General features: G+C 41.8%; 1 protein-coding gene across 8 annotated transcripts in view; it reads right to left on the reverse strand.

Annotated features, from left to right (window-relative positions):
* Window positions 1–21,243, reverse strand: part of LOC124000136 (protein Aster-B-like) — a 164,196-nt gene that overhangs the window by 11,956 nt on the left and 130,997 nt on the right. For 6 of the 8 annotated variants that reach the window (XM_046306304.1, XM_046306305.1, XM_046306306.1 and 3 more), the window contains one exon: window positions 13,662–13,682. The exons of 1 other annotated variant lie outside the window; for it this stretch is intronic. In XM_046306304.1, the coding sequence (XP_046162260.1) occupies window positions 13,662–13,682 (21 nt within the window). Of the gene's footprint in view, window positions 1–3,256; window positions 5,223–13,661; window positions 13,683–21,243 lie in introns of those variants that run through there. One more of the 8 variants, XM_046306312.1, reaches the window with a different exon arrangement.

Below are 21,243 nucleotides of genomic sequence, written 5' to 3' on the forward strand. Positions count from 1 at the left end.
TAGAGACACAAGTATATACAGTACCAGTCAAAAGTTTGGACACACCAACTCATTCAAGGATTTTTCTTTATTTTTATTTTTTTTACATTGTAGAATAATAGGGAAGACATCAAAACTATGAAATAAGACATGGAATCATGTAGTAACCAAAAAAGTGTTAAACAAATCTAAATATACTTTATATTTTAGATTCTTCAAAGTAGCCACCCTTTGCCTTGATGACAGCTTTGCACATTCTTGATATTCTCCCAACTAGCTTCACCTGGAATGCTTTTCCAACCATCTTGAAGGAGTTCCCACATATACTGAGCACTTGTTGGCTGCTTTTCCTTCACTCTGTGGTCCAACTCATCCCAAACCATCTCAATTGGGTTGAGGCCAGGTTATTGTGGAGGCCAGGTCATCTGATGCAGCACTCCATCACTCTCCTTCTTGGTCAAATATCCCTTACACAGCCTGGAGGTGTGTTTGGTCATTGTCCTGTTGAAAAACAAATGATAGTCCCACTAAGCGTAAACTAGATGGGATGGCGTATTGCTGCAGAATGCTGTGTTAGCCATGCTGGTTAAGTGTGCCTTGAATTCTAAATAAATCACAGACAGTGTCACCAGCAAAGCACCCCCACACCATCACACCTCCTCCTCCATGCTTCACGGTGGGAACCACACATGCCGAGATCATCTGTTCATCTACTCTGCGTCGCACAAAGACACGACGGTTGGAACAAAAAATCTCCAATTTGGACAGATTTCTACCAGTCTAATGTCCATGGCTTGTGTTTCTTGGCCCTAGCAAGTCTCTTATTATTATTGGTGTCCTTTAGTAGTGTTTTTTTTTAAGCAATTCGACCATGGCCTGATTCACACAGTCTCCTCTGAACAGTTGAGATGGAGATGTGTCTGTTGCTTGAATTTATTTGGGCTGCAATTTCTGAGGTGTAATTAACTCTAATGAACTCATCCTCTACAGCAGAGGTAACTATGGGTCTTCCTTTCCTGTGGCGGTCCTCATGAGAGACAGTTTCATCATAGCGTTGATGGTTTTTGCGACTGCACTTTAAGAAACTTTAAACATTTTGGAAATGTAATGGATTGACTGATCTTCATGTCTTAAAGTAATGATGGACTGTCGTTTCTCTTTGCTTATTTGAGCTGTTCTTGCCATAATATGGACTTGGTCTTTTACCAAATAGGACTATCTTCTGTATACCACCCCTGCCTTGTTACTACACAACTGATTGGCTCAAACATATTAAGAAGGAAAGAAATTCCACAAATTAACTTTTAACAAGGCACACCTGTTAATTGAAATGCATTCTACTACCTCATGAAGCTGGCTGAAAGAATTCCAAGAGTGTGCAAAGCTGTTATCAAGACAAAGGCTGGCTAGAATCTCAAATCTCAAATATATTCTGATTTGTTTAACACGTTTTTGGTTACTACATGATTCCATATTTGTTATTTCATAGTTTCGACAACATAGAAAATAGTAAAAATAAAGAAAAAACATGGAATGAGTATGTGTGTCCAAACTTTTGACTGGTACTGTATATATACACAAGTATGTGGACACCCTTTCAAATAAGTGGATTTGGCTATTTCAGCCACAACCTTTGCAGACAGGTGTATAAAATTGAGCACACAGTCATGCAATCTCCATAGACAAACATTGTCAGTATAATTGCCTTACTGAAGAGCTCAGTGACTTTCAATGTGGCACTGTCATTGAATACCACCTTTCCAACAAGTCAGTCAGTCAAATTTCTGCTCTGCTAGAGCTGTCCCGGTGAACTGTGAGTGCTGATATTGTGAAGTGGAAACATCTAGGAGCGGCTCAGCCGCAAAGTGGTCGGCCACACAAGCTCACAGAACGGGACCACCAACTGCTGAAACGCATAAAAATAATCTGTCCTCAGTTGCAACACTAACTAACGAGTTCCAAACTGCCTTTGGAAGCAATGTGAGCACAATAACCATTCATCAGGATCTTCATGAAACGGGTTTCCATGGCCGAGCAGCCGCACACAAGCATAAGATCACCATGCACAATGGCAAGCATCGTCTGGAGTGGTATACGCTCGCCGCCATTGGACTCTTGAGCAGTGGAAACGCGCTCTCTGGAGTGATGAATAACGCTTCACCATCTGGTAGTCTGATGAATCTGGGTTTGGCGGATGCCAGGAGAACGCTACCTGCCCGTTGCTGTTTCAGCATGACAATGCCCCCGTGCGTGAGGCCCATACAGAAATGGTTCGTCGAGATCGGTGTGGAAGATCCTGCACAGAACCCTGAGGTCAATCCCATTTCACCACTTTGGGATGAATTGGAACACCGACTGCGAGCCAGGCCTAATCGCCCAACATCAGTGCCTGACCTCACTAATGCTCTTGTGGCTGAATGGAAGCAAGTCCCCGCAGCAATGTTCCAACATCTAGTGAAAAGCCATCCCAGAAGAGTGGAGGCTCTTATAGCAGCAATATGGACCAACTCCATATTAATGTCCATTATTTTATAATTAGATGTTCGCCGTCAACATACTTTTGGTCATGTAGTGTGTATACAGTGGGGCAAAAAAAGTATTTAGCCAGCCACCAATTGTGCAAGTTCTCCCACTTAAAAAGATGAGAGAGGCCTGTAATTGTCATCATAGGTACACTTCAACTATGACAGACAAAATGGGAAAAAAAATCCAGAAAATCACATTGTAGGATTTTTAATGAATTTATTTGCAAATTATGGTGGAAAATAAGTATTCCGGGTTAGGGTAGGCTGTCATTGTAAATAATAATTTGTTCTTAACTGGCTTGTCTAGTTAAGTAAAGGTTCAATAAATAAAATTAAATAAATATAAAGACCAAAACAACTCTAGTGATTCATTGCTATGCAACGCTCTGAGCAATTAAGGTCCTGTCCCAAATGGGCCCTGGTCAAAAGTAGTGCACTGGATTCTAATGCACTGGTTTGGGAATTTAGATACTTTCTAAACAGGGAGATGAGAAGTTTATGAGTTTGGGAGTTAAGAGTTTAGAGAAATTTCGAGGTTCACTGCACTTACACTTCACCAATCCTGTTTCAACCCCAAAGCCGTACAAAATAATGACCGCGACCGCATGTAGACCACAAGTCACTTTGCAGCACAGCACAGAGGTAGCCCCGACTAGATTATCCGCTTGGAATTCTCAAACTGTAACCCCCACCACCAACACCCTTCCGCCCCCACACCCGTCTCCACCCCAGCTCAATGGAGGGTGACTTACGGCTGGGACCCTCTCTGACTCCCAGTCCCAGGTCTCCCACTGGGCCTGGGCCTCGGCCTGGATCTCATCGTCTTGTGGCTGAGGGATAGCCTCCCAGTCAGACAGACACTCCCAGTCTGTCCCATTCTCTGTCTCGGTGTCCATGCTGACTGAAATATCCATAGCCTGGGCCTCTATGTTCTTTTGGCTCTCACCCCTCCCCTCCCTCTTATTTTCTGTCTCTCTTTTCTCTGGTCAGAGGTGTGAGCAGTGTCTCTAAGCCTGGAGAGTGGTCGGTGCTGGTCTGGTATTCCCCCTTTGTCGTTGGAGTGGAATTATTTGCCGTCTCTGAGAGCCAAGTGTTTTTTAGGCCTGGGTCATGATTCTGATTGCTCCCTTAGACGCACACACGCATGCGGACGCGCACACGCACACACACACACACACACAGTGCCGATGCTGCTGTTGACCTACAGTAACTTCAGCCCTCGGGGGAGTGGTTGTTTGTCATCAGCCCCTCCCTCTCTATTTCTCTCTCTCTCTCTCTCTCTCTCCCCCCTTTCTCTCTCCTCTGGTCAGAAGTAATACAACACGTCTCTGAACCCTCCCAGAGAGCAGTGGGAACCCGAGCTATCTGGAACGATATCTGTCACAACTACAGGTCGACCACCACAGGTAGCTAGCAGAGCTTTGGTGCGGAGCGTAACAGATTTATTAACAGCATATTTCACAACTCAGTACTCAAGAACGAAGGAGTGTGAACGTTTCTTAACGCTCCAAAAACGGTAGAACCTAGAAACTATGGGTGTCCCTGCTATCACACACACTCCCACATTCATGACTGACATGTAACTCATGTAAACCCTGGTGACCAGTGACAAGCGGAAGGTTACTCCTTTCTCCAGCTAAAAGTCCAGGCTGGGAGATGGCAAGAACTCCAGATGACAGCCAGTGTCAATAATTACTCTGATAAATCCATAAAGTACAGTTAGGCATGTGTCCACAATGTAAGCTGAGAAACGTATTTACACTCAGGAAAGCAGGAGACCCCTTTTTCTGGAATGGGAATGTCCCCCACCCTCCACCCTCTCTCTCTGTTCCTGTTTTTGTGGAAAGTTGATCCCCCCTCGTAAGTCTTGAGAGGCCAGTTGAGCCAGGTGCACCGGTTGGTCCGGGTTAAGAACTTGTCTAAGACCAAGTCAGGACCAAGTTTAACCCGGGTTAAGTCGAGGTTAACACCTGGGACAGACACAGGACAAGCCTCCAGTCAGTTAAAGATTTCACAGGAAAATTCAACAATGCTTTGTAGTCTGGAATCAATGGGTGGACCAGCGTTGCTTTTAAGACGTTGGTTTAAAACAGTCCTCTTCACATGGAGTTGAGAGCCATCTTCTACGTCCAGGATAGAGAAACCTAGGGAGCTAAGACACTGCCGTCATCCCCAAAGTAATTTCAGAGAGCGATACCTCCAAAGGTGCTGTAGAAAGGCACGGTCTCCTCAAATGATCTCCCAAAAGCAATATTTATCCCAACATATCAAAACACACACAATCCACATGGAGGGGGAAAAAGTACATATTTCCACACGGACACCGAGAAACCATACAAGCTCAGCTCAAGCAGTCTCAACATCTAAAAATCCAATTGAGCAAATCAAAATATAATCCCGAAACAAAAAGAGCAGTTGCCTCTTGTTCTCTCTCCTTCTCTCACACCCAGTCGTATTCCAATGTGTGAAAACGGACACACACACACACACACACACAAAGTCTTTGTCCTCAGTGAGAGGGCAGAAAACCGAAAAATCCTCTTGGCCAGTCTGGGATGCTTTAGCTTGTCCAGTGAAGGGCCAGCTACTCATCAATGAAAGTGGTCAACAGTGCATCCCAGGACAGAGTGTAAACCCTGTGACTGACCACACGAACCACTGCACACTACTGACCAGGCAAACCACAACAGAGCTCATACCAGGACTCTAGTCCTACTGCTGAAATTGCGCTCTCTCTCTCTCTCTCTCTGCTTTATAACAAAAAAGCTGTGTAGGAGGAGCGAGTGTGTGAGTGTGTTTTTGTGTTAAGGGAGAGAGAGAAAAGAGAAAGAGAGAGAGAGAGGGGAAATGGGAGGGCCCTAGCCCAGTGGGTGGGGTGGGTGTAGAGGGGTACTTGAGTGCAGCAGGAGTGAGTTTGAGTGTGTCTGTGTGTTTCTGCAATGTGAGTGTGTGCGCGTTTTGAGCAGTGTGCTTGTGTGTGCCTGCTGTGGGTGCCTGTATGGTTTTATGGGTATGAATCCTGTCCAAAAACCCTTCTCCCTCTCCTCCTCCTTGTCCAGTCCCTCCCTCTCTCCTTCTCTCTCCCTCCTTCTCAGCCTGTCAGAAAGCCTGTTTCTACCCCACCCCATGGTGGCCCAACACATCACAACAACACTTAAGGAAGTTTAGAGAACCAATTGACTTCCTTGAAAAAGCCCTTTCTTTGCCTCCTCAATGAACTGAGTTGACCCCTATAGGTCTCTATGTGAAGACCCAGAGGATACACAGGAATCAATGTGTGTGTGTTTTTCCTCTTATGATACACAGTGTGAATTTATTTTCCTGGAAAAGTGAGGGAGGCAACCATTAATTCAGAGGTTTTGTGTGCAGAGAGAGAAAGCAGCACACAGAAGTACCCATTGTATGTATTTGTGTGTGTGTGTTTTATCTATAGTGTAAACATTGTAGTATTGCCAAGGACAACTCCCCAGCCAGATCGCTCTCTTTCTCCAAATCTTTTTCTCTCCCTCCCACTCCCTATCTCTCAGGACATGGGGTGAATGAACTCCAAAGACCCTCTGATGGACGGGGATTTGCAGTTAGGGCCGTCGGTGGCGCCTACACTCATACCAGAAAGGTGATTCATGCAGCTACACTGCCCCCCCCAAACCTGACTCTCCACCTTCACCCTCTCTCCCCTCCCTCTCGTCTCCCCCCACACAAACATCTGGCTGAGACCTTGCAGTCTCCCTGTGACGTTACCCAAAGGAACCAGGGACGTGTTCAGGTCAGACACACTGTAGCAAAACCATTTTGAAATAGAAAATGAAAAGGAGTGCGTCTTAATGGACAATTGTAAGAGGTCCCTCCATGTTTCACTTGGTTTTAAAATGTTCTCCCTCTACTGAACATGACTCAGTGCGTAGGGTAATAGCCTACATATATCATTGTCACTGGGTGCATGTGGGGTGACTGGGTGCATCTCCTCTCCCCTTTCTGTTAAGACCGCCAATGATAGAATGGTTGAAGTCAAGGTCCATTGAACATGTTGCGGAGACTAGAAACAATATGTTCTTGCCACTATGCACCTGGAACAATATGTTCTTGCCACTATGCACCTGGAACAATATGTTCTTGCCACTATGCACCTGGAACAATATGTTCTTGCCACTATGCACCTGGAACAATATGTTCTTGCCACTATGCACCTGGAACAATATGTTCTTGCCACTATGCACCTGGAACAATATGTTCTTGCCACTATGCACCTGGAACAATATGTTCTTGCCACTATGCACCTGGAACAATATGTTCTTGCCACTATGCACCTGGAACAATATGCTATTTTAGGCTGTGTCAACAACCCTATGATAGACGGGCAGCCACAGTCAACTACAGCTTGTCTATTGAACTGGGTGTGTTTCAAGTCAAATCCCATTTGATTTGTCATTGATTTTCGCATACAACAGGTGTAGAAGAACGGTGAAATGCTTACAAACCGATCCTTTATTTCGTTCCCTCTGTGAAGTCACACAGATCACATCATTCCGTTTATTTTTGATTTACAAAGCCCTGTTCTACAAGCTTCCCACTTACCTAACTTCACTGTTCAGATTCAAAGTGACAAGTTTAGCCAACTTACCTAACTTCATTTTTAATATTTATAAATGGTTTGTTATCAAACCCGTTCGCAGGGTTGGCTAACTCTTGAGACTCCTTTGGTAAGTCAGCCTTTAGTTTTCTTGCTTCAGATGTTTGGAATGATCTCCAAAATACATTTTGAATAGATGTGTCCCTCTAGGGCAGTTCAGCCAGTGGTGATAGGTTTTAATAACGAAGAATGTGCTTATTATAGTTGACTGTGTTTTGTGTTTTTAAGCGATAATGCCCTCGAAGTCCGTGTTTTGAACATATTGGCACCGTGCCATTATATCCCCAATCACTTTTATACAACGGGTAACCAACACTTTTATACAACGGGTAACCAACACTTTTATACAACGGGTAACCAACACTTTTATACAACGGGTAACCAACACTTTTATACAACGGGTAACCAACACTTTTATACAACGGGTAACCAACACTTTTATACAACGGGTAACCAACACTTTTATACATACGGGTATTTTTGAAAACATTTTTATACAACGGGTAACCAACACTTTTATACAACGGGTAACCAACACTTTTATACAACGGGTAACCAACACTTTTATACAACGGGTAACCACTTTTATACAACGGGTAACCAACATATGCAAATAATGATGGACATATTTTAATTTTTGAAATATATTTTGATGAATTTATTCATACTATTTCATCCTTCCACAAGATATAGTCCTGTCACAAATCTAGGGTTGCTACCCAAACCGGTTGGTCGTTCGTTCTATCGGTTTGGTTGCTGGAGACTCGATCCAGACATTCAGTCTTTTTGTTCTGTATCTATGGACGCGACCTAGTTGTTCATTCTAAATGTTCCATTGCCAAATTGGCTGGCAACATTCTTATCCCTTGCTTGCTAGCTAGCCAACTATATCTAATTTACAGTCACATCAAACAGTGCAGCCAGAATAACAACAATAGCTGCATTAGCATTTGTTTAAGCTGTTTTCTAGTGACATTTATTTGGATACATCCATACAATGAGCTAATGATGCATGATTTCACCTGGCATAGAAAATGTGATCTTTTGTCAGGACACTGTTGTTCAGAGGAGCTAGCCAACAACACAGCTAACACAATAACTTCAAACTGAAGCTGGGAAGACTGCAAACTAGCTGCACTTCATTTCATCTGACCTTTCTTCAATTTACATTTCTTTGTATATATCCATCAAAAATGATGCCAGCTGATTCATGATTTCGACTGGCTGAGAAACGCTGTCTGCCTGTCTGTCTCGTCCCAACTCCCGACACATTCATTAATATGGGACAGCTGGAGATGGAATTTGAACATTGAAACAATGTTACAAATGTCAGAGAGACATACAGCAAGGGTTTTTACAATTGAAATAAATTCATTAGGTCCAACACTTTATATGTCACATTTATATTTTGGTTCAGAATAAATATAGGTGGGTGTAAAGTGACTAGACAATAGGATAGATAATAGATAGTAGCAGCATCGTATGTGGTAAATATAAGTTTGTGTATGTGTGTGGCTTCAGTATGCATGTGTGCGCGTGTTATGTGTGTATGCGTGTGTGTGTTGGGGTGTCAGTAAGTATGTGTGAGTGTGTGGGTAGAGTCCAGTGTGTGTGTTGGGGTGTCAGTAAGTATGTGTGAGTATGTGGGTAGAGTCCAGTGTGTGTGTTGGGGTGTCAGTAAGTATGTGTGAGTATGTGGGTAGAGTCCAGTGTGTGTGTTGGGGTGTCAGTAAGTATGTGTGAGTATGTGGGTAGAGTCCAGTGTGTGTGTTGGGGTGTCAGTAAGTATGTGGGTAGAGTCCAGTGTGTGTGCATAGAGTCAGTACAAGTTGTTAGTACAAAAAAGGGTCAATGCAGGTAGTCCAGGTCACCATTTGATTATCTATTTAGCAGTCTTGTTTAGCAGTCTTATGGCTTGGGGTTAGAAGCTGTTAATTGTCCTTTTGGTTGCAGATTTGGTGCACTGGTAAACGCTTGCCATGCGGTAGCATAGAGAACAGTCTATGGCTTGGCTGGCTGGAGTCTCTGACACCGCCTGGTATAAAGGTCCTGGATGGCAGGGAGCTCGGCCCCAGTGATGCATTACCATCCTCTGTAGCGCCTTGCGGCCGGGTGCCTTGCAATTTCCTTACCAAGCGGTGATGCAACCCGTCAAGATGCCCTCAATTGTGCAGCTGTAGAACTTTTTGAGGATCTGAGGGCCCAGGCCCACATCTTTTCAGCCTCCTGATGGGGAAGAGGTGCTGTCATGCAGAGAAACTGCACAGTTCTCACTTTATCCCCTTTTTCTTTTACAGTTTCTTTTCCCCTTCATTTCTCTGGCTGTGAGGAGAGGACTGTGTTTCTTAGACCTCGTGGTCATAATGTATCCTCATGTAGCCTATCCTCATAATGTAGCCTATCCTCATAATGTATCCTATCCTCATAATGTATCCTATCCTCATAATGTATCCTATCCTCATAATGTAGCCTATCCGCATAATGTATTCTCATAATGTATCCTATCCTCATAATGTATCCTATCCTCATAATGTATCCTATCCACATAATGTAGCCTATCCTCATAATGTATCCTATCAACATAATGTAGCCTATCCTCATAATGTATCCTATCCTCATAATGTATCCTATCCACATAATGTAGCCTATTCTCATAATGTATCCTATCCACATAATGTATCCTATCCTCATAATGTATCCTATCAACATAATGTAGCCTATCCTCATAATGTATCCTATCCTCATAATGTTTTTTCATAATTTATCCTATCCTCATAATGTATCCTAGCCTCATAATGTATCCTATCCTCATAATGTATCCTATCCTCATAATGTATCCTATCCTCTTAATGTAGCCTATCCTCATAATGTATCCTATCCTCATAATGTAGCCTATCCTCATAATGTAGCCTATCCTCATAATGTATCCTATCCTCATAATGTATCCTCATAATGTATCCTATCCTCATAATGTATCCTATCCTCATAATGTATCCTATCCTCATAATGTATCCTATCCACATAATGTAGCCTATCCTCATAATGTATCCTATCCACATAATGTATCCTATCCTCATAATGTATCCTATCAACATAATGTAGCCTATCCTCATAATGTATCCTATCCTCATAATGTATCCTATCCTCATAATGTTTTTTCATAATTTATCCTATCCTCATAATGTATCCTAGCCTCATAATGTATCCTATCCTCATAATGTATCCTATCCTCATAATGTATCCTATCCTCTTAATGTAGCCTATCCTCATATTGTAGCCTATCCTCATAATGTAGCCTATCCTCATAATGTATCCTATCCTCATAATGTATCCTCATAATGTATCCTATCCTCATAATGTATCTTCATAATGTAGCCTATCCTTATAATGTATCCTATCCTCATAATGTATCCTACCCACATAATGTATCCTATCCTCATAATGTATCCTATCCTCATAATGTATCCTATCCACATAATGTATCCTACCCACATAATGTATCCTACCCACATAATGTATCTGTCAGGATTTGGCCAGGGTTGTTCCGGTTTTTGGTCACTAGATGCCCCCATTGTGCCTTTTGACCTTTTGTTTTCCCTTGATCCCCATTATTATTTGCACCTGTGCCTCGTTTCCCCTGATTGTATTTAAACCCTTTGTTTTCCTCTGTTCTTTGCTCTGTGTTTGTATGTTAGCACCCAGCCCTAGTACTCTGAGAACTCTTGTTGATCCCGGTGGACTCTCTTGTGGAATTCTGTTTTTTGTTCTTGTTTGTTTGTTTTTTGAGTATCTTTTGAGGCTTTTTGTGCTTTACCTTGTGGATTTACCTTTTTTGTCTTGGAGGATTACCTTTGTTCTTGTAGGATTCCTTTTGAGGTTGTGGAGTTACATGTTTTCCTGAAGAACTTCACTTTTTACTTCATTAAATACACCGTCTCAAGTACTGCTGTGTCTGCCTCATCTTCTGGGTTCTGCCGACTATTCGTGGCTCAGTTGGTTAAGTGACTGTTTCTCACTCCGGAGACCCGGGTTCGTAACCGGGTCCTGACAGTATCCTATCCTCATAATGTATCCTATCCTCATAATGTATCCTATCCTCATAATGTATCCTATCCTCATAATGTATCCTATCCACATAATGTATCCTATCCTCATAATACCACGTGTATCCCGTACATACGACTATTAAAACTTGAACTCGAACCACACAGACTGTAAACAGTAAATACAAGACGTTTTGGACCCAGGGACATTGCTTCTGGAACAGCTAATGGGGATCCTAGTAAATAAACAAATAACAATACCTAAAATGGCTTCTCAGCTGCTCAGTCACACTGCGGTCTATGGCCAAAGATGTGGTTTGTTTTACAGCCACTACAGACCGTTAGGTTCAGACACACCTCATCTATATCCAATCAGGCATGACCTGGACACACTGACCTGGATGCAAGTCATGCTGCCGTAAATCACTGGAGTCCAGTTAGGTTGGAGTTACACTCTACATTCACTATAGGCACACTCCAAAGAGGCTTAGCAAAGTTCTGCTTTGTGACTTCACTGCACACCACATGAAGCACTGAGATTTCGGTGTACGCCAGAATTTGTCATTTTACTCAAGCGTCAGTGATGTTTTGCTGAGGAGAACATTGCTGGAGTGCAAACCCAGTCTTACTACACCACCAAAGGCCCAAAGGTGACAGACAGCACGAAATGTAAAGTACAGATGTAGGCTACCATGTTTGTTCAATGGACTAACAACTCAACTCTCCTCTGACACTGAAAAAGCAATGTCCCTAATTCACATCTCGCTAATTCACACTTCCTGTTGATATTCAGAAACAGGAAGTGCATCGCACTACAGCTTCACCAGCATTAACTAAATCCGGCACACTGTAATGCAAAGGACAACAGAAACAAGCATTTGTTATTGGACAAATACTAATAGTCAGCACAGCGCATACAGTACATGAGAATTCAAATACACAGTAATGTTCATGTAATATACTGCAGACTTGGTAACTAAAAACAGAAAAAGGCAGGCGTGGGAATGACTGAGGCTGGTAATTCTAGTCATGGGGTTGTATCTGCATTGATCAGGCCCATTCAGTGATGGCATCCCAAATTGCACCCCATTCCCTATAGTGCACTACTTTTGATCAGGAGACAAGGGACACTGGTCAAAAGTATTGCACTGTGTAGGGAATAGGGTGTCATTTGGGACGCAGACCTGATACACAGAACAAAAGTCAGCTTGATTCATCAGAGGGTGGTGGGGCGATCGACTGATCGCTCCACAATGGACCTTTTGTCAGCTTCACTGCTTATCTGCAGTCCAAGGGCACACAGGCTATGGTTGCAGTCAGATGCATACACAAACGTATTCAGCACACACACACACACACACACACATATACACAGACAGAAAAGCATGCAAACACATACATACACACACAGAAAACACGACAGAACATACTGAATGTCCTTTGTCTCCAATCTCTCTCCATTTCCCATGGGAAAAATATACCACGAGGCAACTCCATTGTTAAATGTGTATTCCCTATTCACCAGGTGAATCGCAATTGAGGAAATGTTCATGTTTACTTTAATGGCATTTAAATGAGCCTTGATTGTCATTTATTAAAAGTGAATTCCTAATTTCATATGAATAATGAATGTAATCATTACCAGGTATGTGCTGATAGATCATTTGTAGGGGAAGTACTTCAAAAGGCAGGTCTTTTCAAATCTGCATAGCAACTGTTCTCTCTATTGGTTTCCCCATGACTTCTGTTTTAAAATGATATATGGAGAAGAAGCAAAGTAGCCAAGGTGAGGTGTCCATACAGCACATCATTCATTCACATCAAATCATTCAACATGAGATTGCCTGCCTCAGAAATATGTCTTTAAAACGGGACAAATGTGTCACACCTTTTGCTTCATGTTGGTTGTGGGTGTTGTTGCTTTGCAAGTCAACAGAATTCAAACTCTTTCATCCTTTGTTAAAAATGATAACTGTTCCAATAGCAGCATAAAAAAAAAAATGAGGTATAGCATGATACCTAACAGTCAGCCATCAATCAACGGACAAAGTACAACACAGTCAGACCACATGAAGACCTGTCTCACCCATATCACTTTGAAATACTGTATATATGGTCATAATGGTCATTTTAACAGATGCTTTTATCCCAAGCAACTTCACGCACGCACGCACGCACGCACACACGCACGCACGCAGCCACACACACACACACACACACACACACACACACACACACACACACACACACACACACACACACACACACACACACACACACACACACACACACACACACACACACACACACACACACACACACACACACACACACACACACACACACAAAATGTGGGAATCAAACTCACAAATGCAAGCGCCTTGTTCCAACCCACTGTGTCAACGAAACATGCAACATATCACACGCAGTTTAAAAAAAAAAACAGCTGATCCAGAAGAGGTCGGAGAAGAGGTAGAGACTTACGTTGTACCAGCTCTGGCTTTTCTGTGGTTACAAACATCAAGGTGAAGGAGACAAAAAAAGATGAGAAACATGAGACATGGGTTAGTGCACACACAAAAGAGCTTCCACAGCTTATACAGAATAACATACGAGCCTGTCACACTGCTAACGAAACCATAAAAAAGTATGTAAGAAGTAAATATAAAAGTCAATACTCATATACACCACAGGAGAGCAGCAATGGGCTGCATATTAATAACTGGGGGAAATGATGACACTCAAAAGTTAAATTATTGATAAGAAGAGATCTGGTCCATATATGATATTGTAGTAGACATTAAGACTAGGTGTGCATCCTAAATGGCACCATATTCCCTATAGTGCGCTACTTTTCACCAGGGTCCATAGGGTTCTACTCAAAAGCCGTGCACTATGTAGGGAATGTAGAGCATCCTAGATACAGTTGAAGTCGGAGGTTAAAACTCATTTTTAAAACTCGTTTTTCAACCACTCCAAAAATGTCTTGTTAACAAACTATGGTTTTGGCAAGTCAGTAAGAACATCAACTTTGTGCATTATACAATACTTTTTCCAACAATTGATCACAGACAGATTATTTCACTTATAATTCACTGTATCACAATTCCAGTGGGTCAGAAGTTTACATACACTAAGTTGACTGTGCCTTTAAACAGCTTGGAAAATGATGTCATGGCTTTAGAATGTCATGGCTTTAGAAAATGATGTCATGGCTTTAGAAGCTTCTCATAGGCTAATTGACATCATTTGAGTCAATTGGAGTTGTCCATGGGGTTTTATTTCAAGGCCTACCTTCAAACTCAGTGCCTCTTTGCTTGACATCACGGGAAAATCAAAAGAAATCAGCCAAGACCTCAGAAAATAATTTGTAGACCTCAACAAGTCTAGTTCATTCTTGGGAGCACATTCATCTGTACAAACAATAGTACACAAGTATAAACACCATGGGACCACGCAGCCATCATACCGCTCAGGAAGGAGACACGTTCTGTCTCCTAGAGAGGAACGTACTTTGGTGTGAAAAGTGCAAAACAATCCCAGAACAACAGCAAAGGACATTGTGAAGATGCTGGAGGAAACAGGTACAAAAGTATCTATATCCACAGTAAAATTAGTCCAATATCGACATAACCTGAAAGGCTGCTCAATAAGGAAGAAGCCACTGCTCCAAAACCGCCATAAAAATGCCAGACTACGGTTTGCAACAGCACAAGGGGACAAAGATCGTACTTTTTGGAGAAATGTCCTCTGTTCTGATGAAACACAAATAGAACTGTTTGGCCATAAAGACCATCGTTATGATTGGAGGAAAAAGGGGGAGGCTTGCAAGCCGAAGAACACCATCCCAACCGTGAAGCACGGGGGTGGCAGCATCATGTTGTCGGGGTGCTTTGCTGCAGGAAGGACTGGTGCACTTCACAAAATAGATGGCATCATGAGGTAGGAAAATTATGTGGATATATTGAAGCAACATCTCAAGACATCAGTCAGGAAGTTAAAGCTTGGTTGCAAATGGGTCTTCCAAATGGACAAATACCCTAATCATACTTCCAAAGTTGTGGCAAAATAGCTTAAGGACAACAAAGTCAAGGTATTAGAGTAGCCATCACAAAGCCCTGACCTCAATCCTATAGAACATTTGTGGGCAGAACTGAAAAAGTGTGTGCGAGCAAGGAGGCCTACAAACCTGACTCAGTTACACCAGCTCTGTCAGGAGGAATGGGCCAAAATTCACCCAAGTTATTGTGGGAAGTTTGTGGAAGGCTACCTGAAACATTTGACTCAAGTTAAACAATGTAAAGGCAATGCTACCAAATACACTCAATTAGTATGTAAACTTCTGACCCACTGGGAATGTGATGAAAGAAATAAAAGCTGAAATAAATCACTCTCTACTATTATTCTGACATTTCACATTCTTAAAATAAAGTGGTGATCCTAACAGACCTAAGACAGTTAATTTTGACTAGGATTTAATGTCAGTAATTGTGAAAACAGAGTTCAAATGTATTTCGCTAAGGTGTATGTAAACTTCTGACTTCAACTGTATGTATGAAGGCCTCTTATGAGAGCAGCTTACAACGAGCTGCCTTCAATTGTGTAAAAAATATTCTATAACAAATGAATCATCCATATTACACATAAAACAACCGAACTTCAACATCCCTTTGATGATTTTTTTCTGGTTGTTAACTTGTTTTGTAGTTGAGAAAACATCCTATAACCAGACTACAACCAACTGGTCTCTGTTACAACCATGATGAGGTCAAGGAAGACTAAAAAGTTCTGGGGTCCAGTGGTAGTCCTGCTGACACCAGATGACCTATTGCCTGTCTGGGCATGGGTTGTAAAACCTGCCCTGCAACTTTCAATTCTGTTTCTCCCTACATCTCATTTTGCTCAATACCTCCCCAATAAAGAACAAAAGATGAAAAGGGAGTGGATGTGCAACAAGGAGTACGCAACCTAACCATGACGTCATAATGACCTCATTGTAACCAGTTACATCCGCTAGGAGATTCATGTTTGGAGCACACTGAACCAAGGACAATTAGGTTTGAGCTAGGCGGTGAGGTGAAATATGGTCACAAGCAGGGGTCAAGATTAAGAGGGCCTTGGAGGTTTCAGAGGGCAGAGGGTTAAAGAAAAGATGAGAGCTTACTTTAATCAGTTTTAGTCTGTCATACTGGAAAGAAAATAAACACACAGACAAAAGCGGTCATGCAAATGAGAGACGAGAGAGTTAAGACGACACGTACAGACATGCAGTGCCTTCGGAAAGTATTTATCTTTTTTTTGTGTCAACGATCTAGACAAAATACTCTGTAATGTCAAAGTGGAAGAAATGTTATTTTTCTTTTGTTGAATTCATTGAAAATAAAAAATGAATTTATCTTGATTCGATAAGTATTCAACCCCCTGAATAAATACATTTGTCGAATCACCTTTGGCAGCGATTACAGCTTTAAGTCTTTCTGGGTAAGTCTCTTAAGAGATTTTCACACCTGGATTGTACAATATTTGCCCATTATTTTTCCCCTGTGCTTAGCTCAGATCCGTTTCTTTTTATCCTAAAACACTAGTCCTTGCCGATGACAAGCATACTCATAACATGATGCATCTTTTGGAAAATTTGTATTCTGTACAGGTTTCCTTCATTTCATTCTGTCATTTAGTTTAGTACTGTGGAGTAACTACAATGTTGTTGATCCATCTTTAGTTTTCTCCTATCACAGCCAATAAACTCTGCAACTGTTTTAAAATCACCATTGGCCTCATTGTGAAATTTCAGAGCGGTTTCTTGCCTCTCCAGCAACTCAGTTAGGAATAACGCCTGCATCTTTGTAATAACTGGGTGTATTGATACACCATCCAACGAGTAATTCATAACTTCACCATGCTCAAAGGGATATTCAATGTTTTTTTTACCCATCTACCAATAGGTGCCCTTCTTTGTGAGGCATTGGAAAACCTCCGTCGTCTTTGTGGTTGGATCGGTGCTTGAAATTGACTGAAGGGTACAGGGATGGGGTAGTCATTAAAAATCCTGTTAAACCGTACTATTTGACATGCAACTTATTTGACTTGTTTAGCAAATATTTACTCTAAAACTTATTTAGCCTTTTGCCATAACAAAATGGTTAAAAACTTATTGACTCAATTGTAAAAACAATTCCACTTTGACAATATGGGGTAATATGTGTAGATCAGTGACACAAAATCTCATTTTAAATTCAGGCTGTAACACAACCGAATGTAGAAAAAGTCAAGAGGTGTGAAAACCTTCTGAAGGCACTGCATTTTACATACATTAAGACATATACTGGAAGGAATGACAGAGTTGGAATGTGGATGGTTTGTCGGTAGCTGTTATGGTGTTCCAAAAGGGAGTCAAGCCCGTTTGAGGCTGTCGATTATGTTCCTTGTGTCCCATTTGTTCTAACTCAGAGGCTGAAGATATGAGTGTGTGGCGAGTGTGTGCTCCTCCAACTAAGAGGACAGTGACCAAACGGTGAATGTCTATGACTTTTTCCCCTTCTATGTGCCGAGCCAGGGTGTACCGGTAACACTCCCCACTGGAGACCACGGTCCAATCCCTGCATCCACTCTTTATACTGTTTCTCCCACTTTCCTGTCTCCCCACATCATTTTTATCACTGTCTGAATAAAGTGTCAAAACACCCCAAAAATATAGATTGAAACTTTTCCCCTTCCATATGTTAGCTTGTTCAGAAAGTATTACAAGTTAGTGGTGGTTGGTAGGAGGTGAAGTAGTGTGCGTGTGCATCTTTGTGTATGTGTGTGTGCGTACATGCCTTCAAATACTCATGCTCGGGGTCTGTCCTGGTACCACAGCAATGCTACAAAACACCACAGAACAGACTTCACTCATACAGCGTGGTACTCCATCAACGTAAAGAAACAGTATGAACAGTAGCTCTGAGGTGAAGTTTCCCCCCTAGGTACAGATCTAGGATCAGCTTCACCCAACCTTAACCATTATTGGGGAAAATACAAAACTGACCCAAGATCAGCGTCTAGGGGCAACTTCAGTACCTGCAACACAGAACATTTCAGACAGAGGGCCACATAGGGGATCATGAGGTTGTCAGGAAAGAGTGTTAGAGTAGGGTAGGAAGGCTTGGTCATGTTCATTAGGCACAAAACAGAAGAGAACCCACTGAGAACGGCAGGGACTATCTGGCATTGTTCAATAAGAAACATTCATTTTCGTTGCAAAACGTTTCAAAACATTTTATGTTGCGTGCCCTAATGAACACAACCATGAGAAGGGGTTAGGCAAGAGAAGAGAAGAGAAGTGAAAGAAGGCTAAGATAACAAAGGCCGTATGGTCACAACCAAGTATACGTTAGTATACCCTTAGTATAGCCAACTCTTAGTGTAGACTCCTTAGTAAACTCCTTGAGCCAATTGCAACCACTGATGGCCACTAGGTTATCACCAGCTGATCTCTCGTTATACCATCAATACGCTGTAAAATCACCCGCAGAGCTGATCTCAATTGCAACCACTGATTTACCGCTCCCATGACGCGCATGTCGGGGTTATGTTCTCGTCCTGATTGATTGCAACTAACATTTATCAAGACGATTTTGCTTTCTGGTGGGTATTATCATTGGGACATTTTAATCTTGCTATTTAAGCAGGCGAAGGGCGATTTCTCTCTTTGACAATCATTCCAAACAACTGAAATATTGTATTTCATTTCCTAAATCTATTAGGGCAACGAACCAACCCAAACACTATATGAATGAAATCATGGTGTAGGATACATTTTTCATTTCCAATTTCATTAAATCCATTCATGATTTTACTTGTCCTAATAAAACATTTCTTATCAAGAGGGGAAAAGGAAATAGTCCTGAACTGAGCTCGAAATTGAGCTCAGGTGCATCCGGTTTATACAACTTGATTGGAGTCCATCTGTGGTAAATTCAATTGATTGTACAAGTATTTGGAAAGGCACACACCTGTCTATATGGTCCTTCTGTAGCTCAGTTGGTAGAGCATGGCGCTTGTAACGCCAGGGTAGTGGGTTCGATTCCCGGGACCACCCATACGTAGAATGTATGCACACATGACTGTAAGTCGCTGATTGGATAAAAGCGTCTGCTAAATGGCATATATTAAGCAGGCGAAGGGCGATTTTCTCTTTGACAATCATTCCAAACAACTGAAATATTGTATTTCATTTCCTAAATCTATTAGGCAACGAACCAACCCAAACACTATTTGAAATCATGGTGTAGGATACATTTCATTTCCAATTTCATTAAATATTATTATATTATTATTATTATTATTATATTATTATATATTTATTATTATTATTATTATATTATTATATAAGGTCTCACAGTTGACAGTGAATGTCAGAGCAAAAACCAAGCCATGAGGTCGAAGGAATTGTCTGTAGAGCACCAAGACAGGTTTGTGTCGAGGCACAGATCTGGGGAAGGGTACCAAAACATTTCTTCTGCAGCATTGAAGGTCCCCAAGAACACAGTGGCCTCAATCGTTCTTAAATGGAAGAAGTTTGGAACTACCAACACTCTTCCTAGAGCTGGCGGCAAGGCCAAACTGAGCAATTGGGGGATAAGGGCCTTGGTCAGGGAGGTGACCAAGAATCCAATGGTTACCCTGTAGGGGTCTAGTTCTTCTGTGGAGATGGGAGAACCATCCAGAAGGACAACCATCTCTGCAGCACTCCACCAATCAGGCCTTTATGGTAGAGTGGCCAGACGGAAGCTACTCACTCCTCAGTAAAAGGCACGACAGCCTGCTTGGAGTTTGCCAAAAGGCACCTAATGGACTCTCAGACCATGAGAAACAAGATTCTCTGGTCTGATGAAACCAAGATTGAGTTCTTTGGCCTGAATTTCAAGCTTCACGTCTAGAGGAAACCAGGCACCGCTTATCACCTGGCCAATACCATCCCTACGGTGAAGCATGATGGTGGCAGCATCATGCTGTGGTGATGTTTTTCAGTGGCAGGTACTGGGAGACTAGTCCGGATCGAGGGAAAGATAAACGGAGCAAAGTACAGCGAGATGACAACCTGCTCCAGAGCGCTCAGGACCTCAGACTGGGGTGAAAGTTCACCTTCCAACAGGACAACGAACCTATGCACACAGCCTGAATACTTTTGTAAAAAGTAAAAAAGTAATTTCTGTTATTTAAAATACATTTAAAAAATCTCTCAAACTGTTTTTGCTTCGTCATTATGGGGTATTGTTTGTAGATTGATGAGGGGGGGGAAAACGATTGAATCTACTTTATAATAACGCTGTAATGTAAGAAAATGTGGAGGAGTCTGAATGCACTGTAAATTGATATTGTATTGTAGTAGTTATTTAAAGTTGCACAAATGATATTGTTTTTATTAAATCTTGTTTATGGGTAGGCTGGGAGTGAAGAGTAACATTTCCTATCCTGTGAATAGCGGACATTTCTTTATTTGTAGAACAACGTGCTAACACTCAATAGCGGACCTTTATATTTTCTTCCAGGCCAGTATGTCTACAGTGGCATATTGTACTTTATTGAAGAAACAATGTCTCAATTGGGAGGAAATGTGGTAGGGAGAGTACCCTCTTATTATTCATTTGGATGTCATTATCTTAACCAAAGAATCAGAGTGCTTTGTTTATAACGCTATTTAAATTGCCTATCACATATGTTGCATTACGTATCACTTTCATTTACAATGTGGTAATTCCTTAAAATTGTCTTCAATAACTTAATTTTTTGCAGAAGAGTAGCCTGCTGTAGGCATAATTTGGCTAAGTAGGCTCATTGTCTGTAAATAAACGTGTTCTGTAAATAAAATAAATTCAAGTAATTGACACACAACATTTCCAGTGAAAATTATTTTTTCAGTTGTAATAATGTCATATTCTTCCACGTATATTTTTCGATTTTGCTGTTCCTGATAGTATGTTTCATTGGGGCGGGAGTAGTAAACGCAGACAATGACCATTTCCCACGCCATTTCCACTGTCCAGTGTCAAGCTGGTTGGACACCGTAACAGTGTCAGATCAG

This window comes from Oncorhynchus gorbuscha, linkage group LG16, assembly GCF_021184085.1.
Source record: "Oncorhynchus gorbuscha isolate QuinsamMale2020 ecotype Even-year linkage group LG16, OgorEven_v1.0, whole genome shotgun sequence".
Taxonomy (NCBI): domain Eukaryota; kingdom Metazoa; phylum Chordata; class Actinopteri; order Salmoniformes; family Salmonidae; genus Oncorhynchus; species Oncorhynchus gorbuscha.